Genomic DNA, 23,191 nt, shown 5'->3' with positions numbered 1-23,191 from the left:
AGAAGTCTTTCTGAACGGTCTCAGAAAAGCACTCTGGAAATTAAGGACTTCAAATGCAACAATTGAAAGTGAAGCTAAATGAATTACAAGGGAATACGAGTAAATGCTACAATGTATAGGTCAAGCAGTGTTTTATCAATCTTATGTTTACTCTAGCAGCTCTCGTGTTGCCCATTGTTTTACCTTGTTTGAGCAGATATGCTTCTCTTATTTGAAAATCAATTGTAATCTTATGAAAGAAAATGTACAGCAGTGGGAATGCTGTAAAGCAGCACAGTGAAAGAAAGCATTGTTCACTATCTGGAATTACTCCCAAGTAGGGAGGGAATGATGTTAAAGGAGTGTGCATAGCTCTGAGCTGCCATCGTTCCTTTCTCACGTGCCATGTAATGTCATTTCTTAATTTTATTAAAAGTAAAGACAATTGTGGGCAATGCATGAACAGCACTTATTTACACTACTGATAGTGGGAGAGCATAAGAAGGAGGAAAGATGAGCTACATTTTTGATTCCCAGTGGCTGCTGATCCAGAGGTTATAAAAGTTGGTCTCATTTTTGAGGTGCAGCCCTCTTCACCTGCACAGCTTCAGATGGGTCCTTTGATTCTAGTGTAGTTATTGTTCTTATCAGGAAAATATGTGCCTATGTAAACATATGGATAATATCTACCCCTAGAGCTGCACAGGACTAAATCATTTCCCAGATATGCCTAGTAGGTGTTGACAACTGAATCAGCTCCTGGATTGCTCAGTGTCTGCTGAGCACGTTGAGTTTTACCCTAATAGAAAGCTTCCTGGAAGATTATGATCCTCCTTCAGGCTTTACATTGAGATGTGTTTGTGTACTCAAGATTGTTGATATACCTCCTATTTTAAAAATATGCCTTAGTGTAAACTATTTTGCTGCAAGCCAAAAGCAGATGTTGTCATGGCTTTTAGAAAAGCTGCTGTAACATCTGTTGGCAGTTGTGTGGTATTTGCCCACGTAGCCAAACTCATTGGCAACACCTGGATTACGATCTGCTAAAGGTGCTAAGCAGCCTGGAAGACTGGACCTCCTCAATGTCTTAAGTACAGTTGACAGCTTTCTCTTAATCCTGTTTGGTTTTGCATGGCATAAACCTGGTGGTAGCAGGCAAAAACTGCGGTCCAAGGTCAGAGATTGGCAATAGATGCACAACATGCTTAAATCCTTCGAAATTGCAACAGATAAGATCCTGTGATGTTAGCAGTGCTGTCATCTACTCGAAGAGAGTGGGAGCTCACCAGCTTGTCATTGCTGGCATGCCATACAACATTAACGTAATGTAATAGGCGATAACTAGCATGGATTTAGTAAGAGACGATCCTGCTAAAGTAATCTCCTTCAGTTCTTTTGAGCAGGTTTCAGACAAAATCGGTAATAGGAGTGTACGTATGACATAATCTAATGGATTTTTCAAAAGGCTTTTGATAAATTTCCATATGATATTTCCCCTGTTTAAGCTGTGTGCCACAGACATTTCAAATTGAGCAAGAGAATGCGTAAAGAACGAGTGAAACTGTGGGAAATAAAGAGAAAAGATCTGTAGCATGTGCTGGAACTAGAATCCTCTCTCAGCTTCCCACTGTTCTTCCCCACCACTCAGCATGGCTGGAAAGAGATACCATCTGCATTCACTAATGAAAATTTGTTTAGGACAGGTGCGTACCAGAAAAGAGGGCAAAATGCCATTCAAGATACCACTAAAGAGCAAATTTAAATCTACATTAACATAGGGCAGATTGAATATTTTTTCTGGCAGTAGTGTAATAATGTACAGTAAATATAAGCACACTGAAGGGCGCCGATGGATGCGTATGGGTTAGTACTGAGAAGGGACTCTTGTGCTAACAAAGGAATGATTTATTATCATTTACATAACCTGGCATTTGTGAACACCAAAGGCCAGATTTTCGGAGTGCTCTGCTCCTGCAGTTTGGGGCCAGGCTCTCACTTGCAGACCCAGAGCCAGCTCCTATCATTTCTCCAGTGTTTAATTTGCCATATGTCAATCAGAGTGTTGATTTGCAAGTGCCGATAATAGGCAGCGTTGAGAGATGAGCACATTTGAAAATTTGGGAATGTGTCTTACTGGCAGCTTCAGAGCTCCAAATACTGGAAGTTTTCAGAGGCCAGGATCCCTGATCAGCCATATGATAAATCAAGGCCTGGAAAGCAGAGAGAATGCAGCTAATGCATCAGGATATGCCTGAACTGGACATGCTCCATGAAAATCAGTGCTAAATGAGAGCATTAAGCATCAGGAAGGGCAGTGGCAAACTCACAAGAAACGCTTTAAATAATGAGACAAAATCAAATCAAGTGCACGAAAGAAAGAAATTCTCTGAAGATGCAATAAAATGCTCTCACTGAAATTTGAGGGAGGCAAAATACCTTATTTTAAAGGGATGTAGTCATCATAAAAATGGCATATTTTAATCTGCCATTTTTACCTGCTGTTGACATTAACTCTCTGATTGCTCCAGTGAATCAGGAACATTTCTGTTTTTGCTCGAACATTTGTTGATATGTGGGCAGTGGGTGGGTGAGAGTGACTTTCCTCTCATTTGGGCCAAAAAGTGAATCTGGGCTTCAAAGGGCTTGGGGATATATGAACAGCAGAAGTGAGAAAGGGACAAGTCACTCACAACGAGCAACCCCATGGTCCTCTCCATGGACTGAGGTCTGTGTCTGCGTGCTGCTTAAAGGGAGAGAGGACATGGCCATGAGAACCAAAAGTCCCATCTGTGACTGCTTCTGTCTTTTATCTGCAGTATTCGGGGGAAGTTCCTGAGAACAGAGTGGAGGTTGTGGTTGCAAATTTGACAGTGATGGACCGGGACCAGCCTCACTCTCCCAACTGGAATGCCATCTACCGCATCATCAGCGGGGACCCCTCTGGCCACTTCACCATCCGGACAGACCCTGTCACCAATGAGGGCATGGTAACTGTGGTCAAGGTAAGTGGGAAGCCAAAGTAAAGCCATATTTCTCACCCTTTAAGCTCACTAAGGCTGAAAGGATTGCCCAAAGACTGCAGTTATTTCATGCCTTCTCTACCTGGGAGTACGAGCACTTCAATCTGTTGTTTCCCCCCTTGCTGTGTGGGCGTCCTGAATACTTTTACTATGCCAATGATTCTGAGTTTCTCCCACTGTAAGCTCTCATAAACTCTCACATGCCAAGGGCAGCTGCCTGCATCAGAGCCTGACCTGATCCTTTTGAGCTCCGGCAGTGGGTTTAGTACCAGGACTGCCCAGTCCTGCCCTGCTTGATGCCTCGGGCAGAGGCTGCACCTTCTTCTTTCTGAGCCTGTGAATAGGGGATGGCATTTCACTGCAGGAGATCAGCCAACTGATCTGCAAGGAGTGTAGGAGAGATTTCAGAAGCAATGAATTTCCTGGTAACAGAAGAAAAGAAGAGAGATTTTCCTCTGAGTTGCTCAACAAAAAAATGGTTGCAGAAATTTTCCTTTTCCCACAATCAAGCAATAAACACACAGTGTGAACCACATCCTAAGTGAAGGCTGCTCCATGTGTTAGATCATCAGTGGATCTTGCCCAATGACTCTGAGAAATAAGACTGTACATTTTCACTACCTCTTCTTTTCTGTATACTTTGTCGTCAAAGAGCCCAAACCCTCCAGGTCTTTACAAGTGTCAAATTCTGTTTCCCTTCTTGCCTCCAGAGAATGTGCCTCTATCATTGCTTGAGAGTTCACTCCCCACTCCCTGAGACCAGCAGCCCAGGCAATGAATGCTCCTGCAGTAATTACACACAGTCAGAAACTACTGGGTTCATTCATTCAGCATTCACTGAATCTCTTCCCAGAAAAGATGCCTATGGATGCTCCCAGTGACTGCCACGAAAATGAAGGCATCATGAATAGGCTGCTGTGATCTGTGGGAGTTTGCACTGCACACACTGTGCACTGCATCTGAAATGGATAATATGTGCTGGCATGAACAAAGACTTCTGAGAAGTCTGGCCTGCTCGAACAGAAAGTTTTAATCAACTACTTAGGATGGAGCACCTGTATTTAAAGAGCAAGCTGATTAAGGAATAACTCTGTGTTGAAAAAAAGGAGTCCCACTCCCTTGTAGCTAATAAGTTGCAGTCATTCTTAGTACTTACAGTTTGGATATTAAAAAAAAAGTGACACCAGAGGAATGGCAGTGAGTTAATGCTGGTAGGAGCGTGTGAGCTTGCGAGCTCATCCTGTTCTGTGGCCCTGGGCTATGTGTGTGTGTCTGCAGGTGCCACTTTGCTGAAAGTTTAAGGAAGACATCATTTTACCTGCTAGATGATATTTCAGCAGGGTCCTTGTATTTATCGCCCTTTATTGCTCTGTAATGACATTTGACAGCCTTATCTTGTGCAATGCTGCTCAACTTCTTCAAGCTTAGCAGTAGCTCTAGATGCACATGTGTATGGACACATTTATGCATTTAAGTATACCTATAAGCATATGTCTATATTTTCTGCCTAAACAGAAAACATTACACAAAGTAAAATGGAACTATTTGACTTGTGTTCATATCGACAGTCGGTCTGAAATTCAAATGCCAGCACTCTGACTGAAAGCAAGGGAGGAGCTCTTACTCTTAATCTAGTGAAGCGTCATGACTGTAGTTTAAAGCCATGTCAGAGTGAAGAGCAGGGATTTACAAGATCATTGCTGCTACACAAGGATTTTTCCATAATGAACCATCCTTTATTCAGAACATGCAAGCAAAAAGCGGGGCAGATTTGTCAAGACCCCATAGATGCTGGTGTTGACTTTCCACTGCTGTGTAACCCACAGTGATCACAATGCAAAGAACCACATGAAAATCCTATCTTGTCAAGCTGAGCTCAAAGCTTGAAATTGCACTGAATGTCTTCCGTATATAACCTTACCTTATCCTCCTGGGTGCCCTGAGTTGCTTACCCTTATCAAGCCTGCGAGGCTTTTTGGTGTATTTTCAGCAAGGAGAACGAGTGAAATTTCTTGTGATTAAATTTTCATGGTGAAGAAGGGAAGGCTCTTAGGATTCCACTTTCTTTGAAATATTTTGTTCTTGGTTAATAAATGAATATGCTTAAAGGTTAGGGGAATGTATGAGCACCAGACTGGGTGGCCAGTTAGCACTTGTTCTTCATAGTGCAAGAGCAGGCTTTTGCTGGTTTAATCCCTGGTATAGGTTGAAAACACAGGTAACAAATTAATTCAAGTAATGAACCTTTTATGTACAGACCCTACACAGCTGGATTTTTCATGTGACTCTTTAGGCTTGTTGTACATAACTCCCCACCGCTGCAAGGAAAGAGGTTTGCATCTGGGCTATAGCAATCACAGACAGTGCAGAGAAGGGGATGTTGTAGAGAATCCAAACCAGAAGCCCTTCGGAGTTCAAATGGAGCTCACAATGGCCATTCTGCAGCTGCTCTCAGCAAAGCTGCATCTGCCGCTCCAGTCCGGTCACCAAAAACATAACATTTCCTTTTTCTGTTCATGTCTTTTCCAAACCATTTCCATAACTAGACCCTAATCTTCAAAGGAAGCCTTGATCAAGGAGAGAGAGTAACTTCTCACACAGCTGAGACATCGCAGAGTCTGGAGACAATCTCCAGGAGCAGCAGTGGCTGCCCTGTGGCAGCTGGCTGAGTGAAACGTTATTATAAACTCTGCATGGATCAGAGCTGTGAATTTATAATGGGGATGCTTCTGAAGCTGCAGTTATTATTTGCTTCAACAATAACATAAGGCAAATTTGTTCTCTTTAGTTAAAAGTACCTTGAGTAAAGAGGGACACGTGGCAAGCCCTTGGTTTCACTCTGCTGCTTCTGGGCAGGAGGTGCTCGTGAAGGAGGGGAACATGCAGGAACTGCAGGCAGGTGTTTCAGAGACAAAAAGGTGACTCTGGGACAACCTGTGGGGTGGGTGTTGTGGGGTGAATCCTGTCCCTGTGCTGTGTTTTTGCATCCCTGGTTTTGGAGCTCCCAGGAAAGAAACACAGCAGGTGAATGAGCAGCTTAACAGATCTTAAGGAAAAAATATAAAAAAGATTTAAACAACCTACATCCAATAGGTCTGTGTGCAGTCAATGTACGTCCAGTGCACCATCAAACAAGGAACTCATTCCTGCATCAGCCCCCAGTGCTGCTCAGAGCTGCCCCCAGCACTGGGAGCTCCTGCAGGGACTGGGTGCTCCTGTCCATGACAAGGCTAGCAAACAGGCAGCACGTGAAAAAGTAGAGAATGAAGGAACATGAATTATAGGTGCATGTAAGGAATTGAGGAAATGTATTAGTCAAATTGTTTTGAAGCCTCAAATAGTGTTTAAGTGAGAACTTTTACCATCCATCTATTTTGAATGCGGCAGAAGTTGGTGAGTCAATGCCAGTGGGTGTACTGGGAATCTTTGTACTTCCTTTTATTTATTAAATGTTGGCCCTGCCTGTCAGGAAACCATTTAGCAGTAGAGCATTTGCACTTCAATTGAATAGAAATTCCACTCTTTTACCTTTTGCCCCTGAAATTTGTTTCTCTGTTGTAGTCTCCTCTGATTTGATTTCTTTCCTGACAATGCTGTATTTTAAAGAGATTACAGAAGCCAACTCTGGTTGATGTAAATCTGTATGGCTATACCAAAGTCACTGGAGCTGTGGCGTTGTACACCATGCAACTCAGCACTGAGCTGTGAGCAAGAATGGTTACGCTTCTACATTCATACATTGCAGCATTGTTTAACAAACAGAGGTGTGATCTTGCATAACTCAAGACTCCCTGGCAGATGATTAGCAACTTCCCTCATAATAATTAGTGGGATGGATAGGAAACTATTATATTGCTGCTGTTTGGCCAGTTGTACTCTTCACTCCTTCTGGCTCCTCAGACACAGCATCTTCACATGCATGTATGCAGAGATCTATGACCACCCAAGAAAGATCTGTGCAAGCACAGAGACAACCAACCTCCAGAGCTGACCAGGTGCTGTTCCTTGAGGCTGAACCTTTGCTTATGATGTTACTAAAGAGGAAAAGTGAGAGCACTTCAGGCTCATGGATCCATACAGGCTGCCCTGGTTACTCAGTCAGCAGCTGTGAGTGCAAATAGAACGGTTCTGAGCAGGCCATGCCTGTTGCATTTACAGCAAACCCTTGGTGGGTTTGTTCATTCAATGCTAAACTAACACTGGCAGTTTCTGGTTTGGAAACTGCTTAGCATTGGAAGCAAATACAGGGCAAATCCTCCCTGGCAGCTGCAATTTTTACTTTGTGTTTTTTTAACTATTTGGCCCTCGAAATACTGGAAGACCAAATCCTTGCTGGACAGAAGCCGGTCTGGATTTACCCCTTCAGAAGGACTGTGCTCAGAAGGAAATGAGATGAGGCAAAGACTTTCATATCATCTGTCTTCTAGATCTTGCAGCTTTCAGCCAGAAGGTAGGATTTATTCCTTGCTTGGATCTATTCTTGCTTGCTTGTTTGTTTCAGGCAGTCGACTATGAGATGAACAGAGCATTCATGCTGACAGTGATGGTATCCAACCAAGCACCCCTGGCCAGCGGAATCCAGATGTCCTTCCAGTCGACAGCAGGAGTCACCATTTCAGTTACGGACGTCAACGAAGCGCCGTATTTCCCAACGAACCACAAGCTGATCAGGCTGGAGGAAGGTGTGCCCACAGGGACTGTCCTCACGACCTTTTCAGCTGTAGATCCTGATCGCTTCATGCAGCAGGCAGTAAGGTGGGTGAGCAGGCAGTAAGGTTGGAGCTCGGGTCTGCGTGGGGAATTTCAGCAGCAGCTGATGTCTAATTTATGATTTAACAGATGTGGTAGCAGTGCAAGACCTGGTGGGTTCTTGCAGCCTCTGTTGGGTGCTTACAGATTTACCAGAGCTGGTAAATCCCACAGAATTTTCTTTTTTGCTACCAGTCTGTAAGGACTGTGGTGTTTTTGGCAAAGCACAAGCACTCTGTGTGACCACAGCAGAGGCCGCATAAACCTCCATCAGTGCTGACATTTTGTGTCAGGAGGAGTGTGCAGTATTTCACCTGGCGCAGCACTGTCTGGTCTAGAGAATGATTGTTTATTCACTGCCTTGTTCTTGCTGTCTTTAGACAGGTATTGCACCTGCTAAGGGGAGAGGCCCTCCAAACTCACAAGCCAGTTTTTCTTCTGTTCATTTTGAAATATTGGCCTTGGAAGGGCCTTTGTTTCCCTGACATGCGTAGCAAGGCTGGTTCTTCAGAGCAGAGAGCAGTTTGTTTGTGGCTGAATGCTTTCATCCCCAGAAACAACATCTGCCATTTCTTGGGGGAGGACTGGGTCTGCTGAGCCCTTCATGTGGTCACACAGTGCCTGTGCAGGGTTTGTAAGGCTTGCTGTAAATAAGAACATCGAAAGTACTTTTCCCTGGGGCTCCCAGGTCACACATTCTGTGAATCTCAGAGCACTTTGCTTCCCAGCACAGGTACAATCTCTCTTACTGCCTTTTCTTCAGGGTAGCCTGATGCCAATGAAGCAGTGAGGTGTTGTCACGGTCCTGTAGCCATGCAAAGGTATCTTTTCTTCCTTCACCACTGACAAAGGTAAATTAGGAAAAAAAGATACTCTAAAAGCTAAGCTTATGAATCCATGGTGAGCAGTTCTCAGAAAGCTGATCCATCTGCTGTAGCCTTGCACACTGTTCTCAAATAGTCTTTAATAAAGTGAGGTTTTATAGAAGTGAGATAAGGAAGCGGGAGCATCTCCATGCAGGCACAGCTTGGCATGGCCAATGTCACACCTCAGGTTATCCTCATTAGCCACAGACACATTCATAAGGCCGGGCTGGATCCCTGGTCATTTAGCTGTGCAAGGGAAAGAGACACACAGCAATGATATTAAAAAGAAATGAAAACATCCCAAAGGGTCTAGCTCCATAAAATGTAATTCTTTCCTTTGGCAGAGGCTTGTGAAACTGTGGCATTGCTTTTCTGCTCACATGGATTCACACAGCTCAAGTTTTGCTTTGAGCTTCAGCTTCAGGCAGCCCATTTCTGGAAAGGAATATTCACCAGCAGCCAGAAGTTCTCCTGTTTGTGTATTTCAAGACAAAAAAAAAAAAAAAAGAAATTGATATCAAGCTGTCAGCAGGTCTGAGCCCCCATGAAATAAGCTCAGCTTTTGTTTGCTCATTTCAGTGTTTTATAGCATGGCCATTTATTAGCTTACAGTTTAACCACAACTCAAGCTCTAAAAAACAGAGGCAGAAATCTGTAGCCATGAAAAGGATAGAAGCAAGAAAACAAGCAGAAAAAGTCTGGAGAACATGGAAAACCTTTGCCCAGAGCAAACCATGTTCATAGCTGGCCGTATAAGACCGGAACAGACTGGGGATGAGTTGACCTAATACTCAGGAATCTGTCTAAGCATGAGCTAGTTTAGGGCAACATAACAGGAGAGAGCAGAAATCTGCCCCCAGATCAGGCATACGCATGCAGTGGTCATTGCATACCCCATTTCCTCTTGGCTGCAGAATCCTTGGGCTAAGGTGCTCCCAGTAGCAGAAAGCCAATGTGTAAGTGGCATTTAATGGGAAAAGAAAAAAAAAATTTTAAAAGGGAAGAAATAGAAAAATTGAATAATTGTAGAGGTCAAAAACCAGCTGCTCAATTAGTATTTTGTTTGTAAACAAAACCGCTTATCCAAAGGTCCTTTGAATCATGGGTCAGGAGTCCAGAAAAACCTTATTTCAAGCAATATTAAGGGTATGTCAGTGAAAAGACTGCCATGTATTTATTTCCTTTCTCTGTAGATACTCTAAGCTGTCAGATCCTGCAAACTGGCTGAACATTAATGCCACAAATGGTCAGATCACTACTGCTGCTGTCCTTGATCGAGAGTCAGACTACATTAAGAATAATGTCTACGAGGCCACATTCTTGGCGGCTGACAATGGTGAGCCCAGGCTTCACATTGTTCATGCTTCAATAAGACTCTAATGTGATGCATTAAGAGAAATGATGCCCTGACAGAGTTGTCAGTATAAGTTATCTTTTTCCCAGGTTTTTATGGTCAAAAATGTGAAAGTGGGATGGGAAATTGCTGGAGTAAATTAAATGTGCACAGTATACAGAGAGTGTTATTAAGGGAAAGGGAGGGCAAATGGAAAATCGATTTGGGGAGTTCACTGTAGCGGTGTAGCCTGAACTTAAAAAAATATCAAAGGGATGTGATCTCCAAGGGCTGCTGAACACACCGGTCCTGGTAATTGTCCCAAAGGCACTGATCAGAGCATCCAGGAAGTCTTCCATCAGGAAAGCAGAAATAATTGCAGGGGATGGCAGGAGGGTATTAAAACTCAATTGAATTGCGATGGCCTTCATGAAAGGTGTCTGTCCATCATCAGAGCTAATCTCTGTCCATTGTGATTTCTGAGATGTCCAGCCACCATCAGAGCATCTGGATCCTGGTGTACTTTATTATCAGAGTTATTGAAGCCAGCACAGATCTTCTTATAGAGAAATCAAGGCTTGCCCTCCTCTACTCATTAAAGATCACACGGTGCTTTCAGCCAAATTAGCACTGTGAACCTCAGTGCCAGACTCACTCTAGGTCAGTTCAGTTGCTGCTACTGCAGCTTTCCTGGGCAAGCAAAAGTCTTCTTCTCCTCTCCCATCCTCACCTTTCCCCTGTGGGGTGCTGGATGCTCACACCAAACCTGAGCAACAGAATTCAGTTGAGACTTGGTATATTGCTTAGACACGGTAGGTGCTCTCAGGATGCTTTCTCTGTTAGCTCTTCTTGTCCCTTAGGCTGAACGGTGCCATGTCTGTCATAAGTAGATATGGTGATGCTTGCAGGGCTAAGGAAAACTTGCTTGCTGTGGGTTTTCCAGTTTCACTTCAGTCATTGCATCCTGGATCACAGGGACAAGACAGACTTGAAAATTTTGAATGCTAAGCAGAAGTACCATGCAGCCAATTTTGCCCCTGCTTTGTGCCATCAGTGGTAGGGCCACCTGCACTGACGCATCCCAGCTTCCCCTCTGTGAAGGCAGCCAGGGCAGTGAAATCCAAAACAACGCAAGGAGTTCTAGCAGCATTTATCTGCAAGATTCCCAGGGCAAAATGAATCAAATGAGCTGGCTAAGGCTATACTCAGAAGCAGTGGTACAGCATGAACCCATCAAACTAATCCTCTCCATCTGACCTTGCAAATCCAGGTCACTTAGCACAACATGATCTGAAGTTAACCCTTTCTCTTGGCTTTGGTGCTGATGCTGCAATGCATCAGAACCTCTCCACATCCATCATTCAGAAGCTCAGAAAGTGAGGACCTAGATAAATCTCTCTATTCTGAAAAATTAATCTATCACTGGTATATTGCAGATGTTAAAATGCACATAAAGCAACAACTTATTTAAAATTCTGTCTAGAGTGCTTAGGATAACATCAAAATTTTCATCTAGACTAATAGGCTCTTCATATTTCCCCCAAGTTCCACCTTCTCTGGTATCACGTACTCTGCCTCCGGGATGGGGTTTTTTGGTGGGGATTTCTCTTTCTTTCTTGAAGCAGAAGCATCTCATTTCCTTAATTTCTTTTTGCTATTTTCAATATATTATAAAGAAGTAGTTTAGCCAAATATCCGTTGGAATACAACAGTTAAATGTTGGTGCAGCAGTTGCACGTTCCCCTCTTTTTCTTTTTCTTTTTTTTAATACTCTTATTGCTATTTCAATCTTAGCTCCGGGCAATGGATCCATCTCCACTGAAGTCAGTTGTGCTGTGCTAGTTTACATCTCCTGGGTGTAAAGTCTGAAGATCCCTTGTAGTGCATCACCTGCTCTGTGCACACCTCTGCTTTCTCCACATAAGACTGCTGAAATTACGTGAAATGTTGCATGGTTTGCAATACTCAGATACGAACATTTCAATTTCCATTTTTCCTGAGCCTTCTGCTAAACTGCACTCAGGTGCACAAAGAACCAAAAATACCAGGAACCTGAGCACAGTAACACCCCGATACCCACACCAAACTGCATTTGTTCATGAAGCAATTGCAGATTGTTTCAGCAGCATGGGAGGCAGTGTCCCTCAGGCAGCTGGTTTGCATTCAGCCTATCTCAGAAGTTGTGGACGAGTGTAGACCCTGCATTCATCCCAGAAAATAGGTGACATGAGGACAGCACAACCACTTTGCTTGGTCCCAGAATTCTATTTTCATGTTCAGTGCTGGAATCCTGATGAGCTATCTGTGTCTCCAGAAACTTTCGCTGATCAAAGACATGGTTTTAGAGGGGGAGCTACCCAGTGCCTACAAGCTGAAAGGGTGAGACCAATCATTGAAGAACTTATGTAGGAATCATGAAAGAATTTCCAAGGCTCCTCTAGAGTTCAAGGTTCCCTTAAAAAAAAAAGAAGCATAAATTGGAAAGAATATAGGCAGGAGAGCCCGTGGAAGCAACACCTGAAATGCTAGTGAGGGCAAGGTTTGTGTAGCTTTGTATCCAGAATTTAAACTTAATAAAGAATTGCTGAAGCAAAGCTACCTGAGAAGGGAAGCAGTGGGCAATCCTGAGCAGAGCTGTTGGATGTGTGCATGGGGATAGAACTTAAAAATATCACACTATTTCTGGAGCAGCTGGTCCTTCCTGCTAGGCAGGGCATCACTTTATGTAGCTGGGTCACAGTCAGACAGCAAGAGGCTGGAGGACCAAGGCTGCAGTGCTGTGGCACCTCTGATAGCTGGGACAAATGGGAGAGGCTGAAGAACTGTACACTGGAACATACTGTTGCTGCCGTCAATTAGGAGCAGCCCCTCACATTTGGTAATGATTGGCTCTCGCTGTAGGCTTTGAGCAAGGACCTTTCACTCAAGCTTGAATTGACTGTGGACTGGGTTATAGAGTTGGGCTTTCTTTGGAGCAGTGTAATAGTCTACAAATCTACAAACTGGCTAGCTGGTGCTACAGTAAATACTAGCCAAAGGATTACTCCGTTTATTTATTTTTTCCTTCCATGTTTTCCTTCCAAGCCCTCTTCTTCCTCCTTTTAGCTGTCTTTTCAGATGGTTTTTTCTCTTCAAAACAGCAGTTACCAGAATTTGTACTAACAGCCTGGCATCACCTCCTTGTATTTTTAGAATTTGACTAAAGATATTGCTGTAGGCTACAAATCTGCAGAGCTGAACCTCCACATTCTGCAGGAGTGAAAAACAGCACCATTATGAGGCTTGGGGAAGTTTTAATAATGCCTCTTAAAGCAAGGGACCGTGAATATGCAGTATGTCCCTAGTAAGGTCCAAGGAGGGAGGGAGAAAATCCTGGTTTATTGAAATTGGGAGGCAGAGTGGGGATGGTCCACAGTATCATATCTTCTGCTTCCCAAGTGATGGGCATCGGTTCTTGTTCGGTTCAGGTATACCCCCGGCCAGCGGCACTGGCACGCTGCAGATCTACCTAATCGACATCAACGATAATGCTCCTGAGCTCCTGCCAAAGGAAGCACAGATCTGTGAAAAGCCGAACCTGAATGTCATCAATATCACAGCCGCAGATGCTGACATCGATCCAAACGTTGGGCCCTTTGTCTTCGAGCTGCCAAGTGTGCCATCTGCGGTGAGGAAGAACTGGACCATAACACGACTGAATGGTAAATGGGGCAGGCAATCCTAAGGACATTTGGGCTCTGATTCACTAATGAGGCCACGTGCAGTTTCAAACTTCCAAACTTTCCGACTTTTTTATCTGATTTTTATTTTTTAAAGCACATTATGGCTGACATTATAGACAAGATAGTTAATCAGAAATGATTTGTATCAGACCTGCAGCATAACTCTAAGAGCCTTGGCACTTGGCTTTTTTTAATGCAGTTCATAATTATGAATGGTTATCAGTACTGAACAGAGTATAAATCATCCATAATGGCCAAGGGGAAAAAAGCTATTATCAGTCTTCCTTATGTTCCAGTGTAATTGTCATAAGCCACAATCAGGATCAATGTTCATTTATCTGACCATAATTGCATAAAGGAAGCCTTTTAATTTACCATAGAACCAGGAGGGCTAGGTAAGTGTGAAGATTACCAGTATGTGAAGGATTTTTACATTGCAGCATGCAACCACAATTGGCCCTAATTGCTCCTCTGATCAGTGGTAGTTTCAGCAGAGGATTGAAAACATCATGGAACCCAAAGGCTGATTTTGCCTTCAGACCTGATCCCCGACACTGAGAGGCCTGTGCCTGTGTAGTTTGAGGCTCAGCCCCACAACTCTGGTACCCAGTGGGAGGGAACTTGAGAAGGATTAACGCAACTGAGCAAGTCAGGGATGGGGTTTGGGCTTTCCAAATCCCCCAAGGAGGGTGGGCATGGCTTTGTGAACCATGGCCATCCGTGTCTACCACACATTTGTCTGCCTCGGTCTCTCCAGGTGATTACGCCCAGCTTAGTTTACGGATCATGTACCTGGAAGCTGGTGTGTACGATGTGCCAATCATCGTGACGGACTCAGGAAACCCCCCCCTGTACAACACGTCCATCATCAAAGTGAAGGTGTGCCCGTGTGACGAGAATGGTGACTGCACCACCATCGGGGCGGTGGCTGCTGCAGGACTGGGCACGGGAGCCATCATCGCCATCCTGATCTGCATCATTATCTTACTAAGTGAGTACCGCAGGGGGTGACACCACCGAGGGATGTCACAGTTCCCACCAAGCTCCCGTTTGTCTCATTAAATGCTTTATTTCCTAATGAGCCATAGAAGCTCTGTGCAAAGGACTGAGCCGGGAGCTTTGGGCTGTGGGTGGTGACTGGCGTGTGTGCCAAATCTTCTTTACTGCAATGTCAGCAGGGCAAGCATGGGCTGCACACTTCAGATGTTCCTTTTTAAGGCTTCCAGTAGCTTTACAAATATTCATTATATCTGTCAACATCCTGTAGGTCATGAGTATGATATGATTCTCCATGTTTCACAGAAAAGTGATTGGATGACTTGTCTCAAATCCTATAGCAGAGTGCTCCACAGCTCTGGGGTCACCGCCTGTCCCTGTGTGGCTGTAGATGTACTGGTTTCCAGTTCCAGATGCACTGGTTATGAGTCTGTCTGGTCCCTGACAGATCCAGTGCACAGCTGCAATTTGCAATCCAAAGAGAAAAAAGCAATGGTAGTTAATCTCATTGTTTGTAAAATTGCAATGGACTGGAGAACCAAGGTCAGTTTGGAGTGTTTGCAGAGGAAGGACCTCCAGTTTGGGGGAGCACTCAGGCTGGGGGTGATGTAAGATAACACAGAGCCACAGCCATCTCAATTGCCCAGCAATGCCATTAGTCCTGGATTTTCGTGAGTGTTGCCAACAACCATGTGTGCACACATTTTAAAATAAAAATGATATCATTATAACTTCAAGCAGGAGTTGGCACAGTAGGGATAGATAAAAATGAGTGCCGAAATGAACAATGAGGTAAATATTCATCAAGAAACACAGGATGAAACCATGGGGCTCCCATTAAAGCTAATGGGAATTATGGTGCTAAATCACATTTAATTTTTACCCCCAATGTGTGTAAACAGAGAACAGACAGAGCAACGTATGCTACAAATGTCACCTAATGCAGTTATGATATGGTACATTAAGAGAGTGGGTCATCTCTGGGCAAATATCCACCCTCCTGAGCCAGCAATGGAATATATGGCCATGTAATTGATTTGCCCTGTCAGTTTGGAGAGGGAGCAGCAAAGCCACTGGCTGTGCCGTCCCCGTTCCTCGTCCAGCACATCCAAGCAGGCACAAACATCTCCACGCACAGCTACGATGTGCACATTCTGACTTTCCTTGGACGCGTGGTCCCAGCAGTGAAATTTTGATGCTGTCCATTCACGACGCACATTTGCTGTGATTGCAAGCACCTGCAGGCTTCACCACCCCATGGAAGATTGGCTCCTAATGCTGAATTCATAGAGGATGGGAACACAGGAAGAGTTTGCACCACAGATCCCAGAGGTGATAAAACACGCAACTTCCTTCTGCTGCTCTCTTTTAAATCCAGTGCTAAAATACGGTTTAAGCAGTTGAAAATCCGATTGACTGAAATTAACGTCAGCTGAAGGACATTTGATTTAAGAGATTCCTCTTTTCATTTTCAGATACATTATCCCTTTTTAAATTACGGGTTTTATTACAAAAGCTTATTTTTACATTCATTGTAATTCTAATTGACTTTTTTTTTTTATCTTCAAGAGCTGCAAAGCACTGCATCAGTGATGAGAAATGTAATTTGCAATGAGCGGAGTTTTTCTGCTACATCCTTCTGGTGTTTTGCCTCCTTTGTATTTATTTCATATCATGGCCTCTGAACAAAAGCCTGCAAAAAGGCAGATGGATTTTTTTGTGTGCGCAATTTGTCCATTTTAGAGTCAGAGGGTCAAAGTTTGATGGCTTGAATAGAAAGAAGCAGCGAGGGGATGGATCAGAGGATGCTCAGGTGAAGGAAGTTTCTGTCTTTACCTTTGCTCAAAGGGTTTTTCTCCTTCCTAATACCTGATGTATTCGCTGCACAAATAACACAGTTAGGAGAAGAGCAACGCAATAAAAAACTGTGAAGAGTTGAAGACAATAGATTTCAAGAAAAACTACATGCAGAGTGAAAATGGGTCTAACAGCAGTAATAGCACTTCCCATTTCTACAGAGGGAATAAAAGGAAGGAGAGTGCACTACACCCACTATTGACACTTTGAAGGTCTTGGGTTTTTTTCAAGGTATCTGTAAAGGTGTTAATGGTACAGTTTTTTCCACAAGTGCATGAAAAAGTAGCATTAAAAAAAAAAAAAAAGAAAAGAAAAGAAAAGGAAAAAAATAAAAGTGGTAACCATTATAATATTGTCTTTGTGGACTAGGCAGGTATCTTGTTGTGAGAGACTTGAAAAGGAAAGATGAGAAAAGGACTTCAATAGTCTGCTAAACAGCTGAGGTTGTATATTGCAGATAAGAGTTAGTTTTCTTTCCTTTTCATTTTTCTCTCTTGAATAGATGCAGGATAAGCACTATCTGAAAACAATTCTGTTAGCTAGCAGAAAAGGATGGCAGCCAATTGGCACACAATGGCAGTAATTAGTTGTCCATCCTCTTCTGCTCACTTCACTGAATTCCTGTTGGGTATAAACACTTCGGTGCTGGGAGAGAAAGCACACATCCTCCTGACCCATCTCTCTCTGCAGTGGAGCTGCTGGCGAGGCTGCCCCCCCCAGCCCTGTGATCTGCACGGCAAAGAAAGCCATGCAGAACACATTGGTGGGAAACAGCATCTGTTTGTTCTCCTTGTGCAGCTAAAAACACAACAAAAGCTTGGGATCGTCCATCCCACTTGGGTTTGCTTTCTGTTGTCTGCATGGCTAAGGTCAGCCCAAGTGAGATGGAGCTGTGCCACACGTTCCCACCTTCTCCCCTTTGACAGGTGCCAAATCACAAGCTGTCTGATGTGATTTTAGAAGTTCAGATAACTTATCTCACTTACCAAAGAAGAATATGAATGAGCCTAAATTGGATTACATGACCCAGAATTACTCAGCCTCCCCAAAGCAGACTTCCTTTGCAAACTGTAGACAGATCAGCAGAACAAGCAAGGGCTCACAGCCTGTGCTGCTGTCAGAACACCACTCATGCACAGGTGTTGTTCATTTGTCTGAACCTGTTGCTTCTCAGCAGCTCCCTCCTTTGCCTTTATTCTGTGCTCTTTGTAGAAAAATTCAGGATTTAGGCCAAATCTCTTCAGAAAGGTGATGTTTTCACACTTGCCTCTTGCTTTCCCTTTGATTGTGTATTTTACTTCTGATAAACATCAGCTCAATCAACATCTGTGATGGTGCTTAAGGAACTGTTTGGATTGGAGGCCTGTCACAGTATTCACAGCTCCCACTGACCTCTCCCTTACAAATGAGAACATGCAATTGGATTACATTCTATTCCTCTTACTAACAACCAGTGAAGTTTCTCCCCTAAACTCGCTGTGGTCCGTAATCTACATTGTAAGTCACACCATATGCAATGAAATCAACATTTGCTCAGCACATGCTGACACATGCAGAGGATTCTTGCACGGGAGATGATTTGAAACACCACTAGCCTTTACCATCAGCGTGAGCTTTGCCTTTGTAAAATGGGACTACTGCTATAGCGGTGGCATCGAGTTCCTCTCCACGTGGTTGCATGAAGCAGGACAGGTTCTTGGCGCAGGTGAGGGGTGAGGAGGTGCCAGCACTCTGCCACGCAGCACTGCTCACCCAGCCCCTCTGCTCTTACAGCCATGGTGCTGCTGTTTGTGGTGTGGATGAAGCGCCGGGAGAAGGAGCGGCACACCAAGCAGCTCCTCATTGACCCCGAGGATGACGTGAGGGACAACATCCTGAAGTACGACGAGGAGGGCGGTGGAGAAGAAGATCAGGTGAGAGGGGCCAAGAGCAGCCATGCAATCTGTCTCAAGAACAGCAGAATCCCCATCCCTTCTGGTTTTGTACTCCTTGTTGTGGGTTGTGTTCTGCTTGTTTAGGTCTGGGTAGCTTTTTCATGCTGAGGACACAGTTTGATCCCCACCTAATGGAAGTGAAGGGCCTGTGACACTCACAGATGCGTTGCTCAAGCAAATGGTGTGACTGCACCACGTAACAGGGATCCGGGTCAGGGACTTTGCCCAAAACTTGCAAAGTTCTTACTCAACAAAAAAAAAGCCCTCGCAAGTAACGTTTCTTTTTTCTCATCACTGACAAGTTATTTATAAATATTGCTCCTGGAGATTCAATCATCCCCATCTGAGCACAAGAATAGTTTTACCAGCAGAACAAAGTACTGTTACAAACATCCAAACTAGCTGAGTATCTGCTTTCAGGCAATCGCACTGTGGGCTTAAATATTTTAGAAAGGATTTGTTAAAAATAACAGCTGAGGAAGAGCAGCAAAACACCATTACCTCCATGAATACATTTTTAATGAAATATTACCTGGTTCTCATTCCTTGAAAGAAACCTATTCTGTTGGGATTTTCCACAAGCAGAAAGAACATAATTACTTTAAAAGACCTACATGCATAAATGCAGTACATATTTTAATGTTTTTACTTCTGTACAAATGTAATTGGAATAACACATCAACCAACACTCTGTCATTCTATTATATTCTGAATTTTACCCAAAAGTAATGCACACATCTATGCATATGCAAACCACAGCTTATTTTTTATCCCAAAGATTTCAACACTGTGTTAAATATTCAAAAAGTATTTAAATATTTGATTTAACTTATGTTTTAAGATACACTCTTAGGAAGTCAATTTTATGAGCTATTCCGAGGTTAGGTTCGCCTGTAATTTAGAGGGATAAGAGATGCCACATACCCAGGGATGGGATCTGGCGTTGAACTTCAGCTGAGAAAGGATTAAACCCTTTGGCTTCACTGTATGTCCCTGCAATGTCGGGAAAGTAAGTATCTGAAGGAAAAGCCCTTGGTTTCACTTCTTGCCTTTCCATTTGTCACAGGATTACGACTTAAGCCAGCTCCAGCAGCCAGAGACCATGGATCACGTGCTGAACAAGGCACCTGGAGTCCGAAGGGTGGATGAGAGACCGATCGGTGCTGAGCCACAGTATCCTATAAGACCAGTAATCCCCCATCCTGGGGATATTGGTGACTTTATAAATGAGGTATCTTCTTCAGGGTGTCCTGTATCGCATATTAAAAGCTTAAGCAGCCCGCACCAGCTGTGCACCGCTTTCCTGCCTGTATTAATGAGCAAGAGATGCTATTCCTCACACAAGGCATCTAATTAGAACCAGGGGAACAATTCCCATGAGCAAAGGAAGCAGGAGTTGGCCTAAGAAAGGTACCATTGCTACAGAAAGCCAAAGTACAAACAAAAAGCCCAGGATTTCTGGTTTGTGGATATCAAAAATGCCATGCTTCTCAGCACTCAGGAAGGCATTGCAACAGGGAAGTGCTGGAGTCACCATCCCTGGTGGTGGTCAAGAAATTTGGAGATGAATTAATGATTCTATGACCTGATCCTGCCCTGTTTTGCATTGCTCTGAGTGATGTAGTTGCTGTCAGTACAAACACTGGCTGGATGTTCCCTCACAGTGTGGCCAGGAAGACAAATGCTTTGCCTAACATCAGAACACCATTCGTGGCTCCTGGACTTGTAATTATTTCACCAGTTTGCATCTTCTAGTGAGCTTAGTACGGTTTAGACCTCAAAGAGTTTGCAGAGCACAGACATTCATCTCCGACCAGATCTTCCTTTATTTTATGTTAGATTATGGCTCCTTTACCTACTTGTACAAACATCAATTCATTTAGCATTTCTCATCTCATTTTTTAGTTTTAAAATGAGCGATTGACTGGTTACGAGCCAATCAATGCATTATTTCCTCTGAGACAAAAAAACACCCATCCATTCCATGAGTCAAAAAAATAAATGTTACAGTGATTTAGTTCTGTTATTATATCAATTTTCTGCTGTATTTTTTTCTCACTCTCATCTTTAAAATTCCTTCTTCCTTTGCTCCTGCCTGTCCTTCACACTCACATTCACACACATTTGTGCACAGGAAGGCTCTCTCTTGCATATGTGGAAACTGGGTTGGAGAAGAGGAGGCTCAGAGGAGACCCCATTACTCCCTACAGCTCCTGTGAGGAGGTTGGGGCGAGGTGGGGATCAGCCTTTGCTCCCAGGTAATAGCGATAGGATGAGAGGTGACAGCCTTAAGTTGTGCCATGGGACAGCCAGGTTGGATGTTAGGAAACATTTATTCTCTGAAAGAGCAGTCAGGCATTGGCACAGCTGCCCAGGGAGTGGTGGGGTCACCGTCTCTGGAGGTGTTCAAGAAAAGGGGGATGTGGCACTGAGAGACGTGGTCTAGAATGGTCACAGGCACGGGTTGGTGGCTGGACTAGATGACCTGATTTCCTACCTTAATAATTCTGTGACTTTATGCCCTGTTTTTTTGTGCAGTAGGATGTGCTCTATCTCCCTACTCTGAGCCTAGAGAACTCTATTCCACTCCGCATTTCTTGGTGCTGGGCAGCAGGAAAGCCATCCTTTGTGTTATGACCGCAGTCCCTTAGCTTTGCACCCACACCTCCCTGCACCCTTCCCCATTGCCATGGCAGACACTGACACATCCCTGTACCCCTCCAGGGCCTGCGTGCGGCGGACAACGACCCCACAGCCCCCCCGTACGACTCACTGCTGGTCTTTGACTACGAGGGCAGCGGCTCCACCGCCGGCTCCGTCAGTTCCCTCAACTCCTCCAGTTCTGGGGACCAGGACTACGACTACCTGAACGACTGGGGGCCGCGCTTCAAGAAGCTGGCGGACATGTATGGAGGAGGCGAGGAGGATTGAACTGACCTCACTTATTTAAAGAAAAAAAAAAATAATACAGATAGAAGAAAGAGAAGAAAAGAAAAAGAAAAAAAAAAAAACAATTAAAAACAAACCCACAGACAACATTAACGAGAAGAGCCGATGCAGAAGCAAGAACTGTACAGATGTGGCAGCTTTTTTAATTAATATCCCCTGCTGACTGTATTGTTATTTTTAGTGGTGATTTAGGAGGTTTCTTTTTTTTTTTTTTTTCCTTTTTTTTATTTTCAATTTCTTTTTTTTTTTGTTAGGATATTGAGCTGTCTCGCATGAACACTTGTCTCTGCTGCAGGTTTTTTTTTTTTGGTTCTGGTTTTTGTTTTTAATGTCAGCTGGGATATTGCTCGTTTATCTGCTTTATGACTAAAGAGAGTGAAAGGCACTCTGTCTTAACTTGAATTTCTTAGAACAGAAGCACTGTTTTTAAAATATATATATATATATATTTGAAAGTGCCTTTTGGTGCATGTATCAGATTCCCTTCAATCTCAGGAGTGATGAAAACTAACACACAACCATCCTGGGCAGCACTCCCTGTGACCCTAAGCCAGTTCTATCTGGGAAGGAGTTAACAAAAAGGAACTGTGGAGATTGTTTCTTTTCTTTTTTTGCCTTTTTTTTCTTTTTTTTTTTCTTTTTTTTTTTTAAGGGGGTGACTCACAGTGGGGTGGAGAGGCTGGGGGGGTGGGAGGGGGGTTATGTTTTGAGTGGAAATCTTAACAGCCATCTTTAAGCCTCAGCAGGTGGTGAACCAGTCATCATGTTGTATATAACTCAGTGTTATCAGATGCAAAATACCGACTAGGGGCTCTGCTGTAACCTGGTCACACTCAATGTAGCTGCATAGAACTATAGCATTGATAAAGCCTTTGGTTATCGCGACAGAACTCTCCAACAGCCCTTGCCTACACCCTACAAGTAAATCGTGAACTGACCAAAGGCCCACTTGTTTGTTTTTATGCTATCGGCGTGTTTTGGCTCCCACGAGCGATGTAAATACCGGCGAGGTTGCGTGGTGCTGCCCACGGCCCCGGCCGCTCCCCCACCTGAAGGAGGGCATGTGGAGCACGGGGCACCGCTGCCATCCGCGAGGATGGAGCTCAGCCAGTCCGATGTGAATGCCTTGGAGCATCCGTAGCCAAAGCTCAACACCGTCACGTAACTCAGCTAATGTGTGTCCGTTCTATTCGATGGGTAGACACTGCTATCTGTAGTAAATGTTTTTGGGTTGTTTTTTTTTTTTTGGAGAAGTGCAATGAGGGCCTGTTCAGTATCTTGTGGTTAATATGCTCGAGCATTGCCAAGCAAGCGAGAGGTTTTGCAGCATCCAGGCGTAACTCCACATCAGTATTATAAATGGTAGCATACTACCTAGTTTATATGTAGGATCAGTTTAACCAATAACAAATAGTTATTAGCTTTTTTTATTACATTTTTCCTTTACTGATTTGGACTAGTGGGTTTCTGTCTAATGTTTGTAAAATGATTTAGACTGCATGGATGTGTAATATAAACCACATTTAATGGATTATGAGCCACTTAATTAATGTGCTATGAAATCTTGGATTACCTGTGTTTTATATTCTGCAGACGATTTTGCAGTGGGTTCGCTACAAATTGTAAAAGTGCTTAGATCTATTTTCATTTAAATCCAAGAATGTGCACAGTACCGGAAGGTGATTATCCAGGGGATAATCGCGCTTTTTTGATATCTTGATTAATTCTCAAGTTGAATGCGAAGAGTTAACCAGGGGGGGCGGGGGGAGCGAGCGCATGCACCGAG

The 23,191-nt window shown here is 43.8% G+C and overlaps 1 protein-coding gene across 1 annotated transcript in view; it reads left to right on the top strand.

Annotated features, from left to right (window-relative positions):
* The window catches only part of CDH4 (cadherin 4), a 413,304-nt gene extending 391,234 nt beyond the window's left edge, over positions 1-22,070 (top strand). Inside the window, exons 9-16 of the mRNA XM_042884811.1 lie at positions 2,796-2,981; positions 7,501-7,754; positions 9,808-9,950; positions 13,415-13,648; positions 14,427-14,660; positions 18,296-18,435; positions 19,523-19,687; positions 21,181-22,070. Coding sequence (XP_042740745.1) covers positions 2,796-2,981; positions 7,501-7,754; positions 9,808-9,950; positions 13,415-13,648; positions 14,427-14,660; positions 18,296-18,435; positions 19,523-19,687; positions 21,181-21,387 — 1,563 coding nt within the window. The 3' untranslated portion in view covers positions 21,388-22,070. The remainder of the gene's footprint in view (positions 1-2,795; positions 2,982-7,500; positions 7,755-9,807; positions 9,951-13,414; positions 13,649-14,426; positions 14,661-18,295; positions 18,436-19,522; positions 19,688-21,180) is intronic.
* Positions 22,071-23,191: the final 1,121 nt, after the last annotated feature.

Source organism: Lagopus leucura, unplaced genomic scaffold (assembly GCF_019238085.1).
Source record: "Lagopus leucura isolate 7727_CA_CO unplaced genomic scaffold, USGS_WTPT01 Super-Scaffold_100045, whole genome shotgun sequence".
Taxonomy (NCBI): Eukaryota; Metazoa; Chordata; class Aves; order Galliformes; family Phasianidae; genus Lagopus; species Lagopus leucura.
The sequence above is the reverse complement of the archived record's forward strand: the minus strand, read 5'-3'. Positions and strand labels throughout refer to the sequence as shown.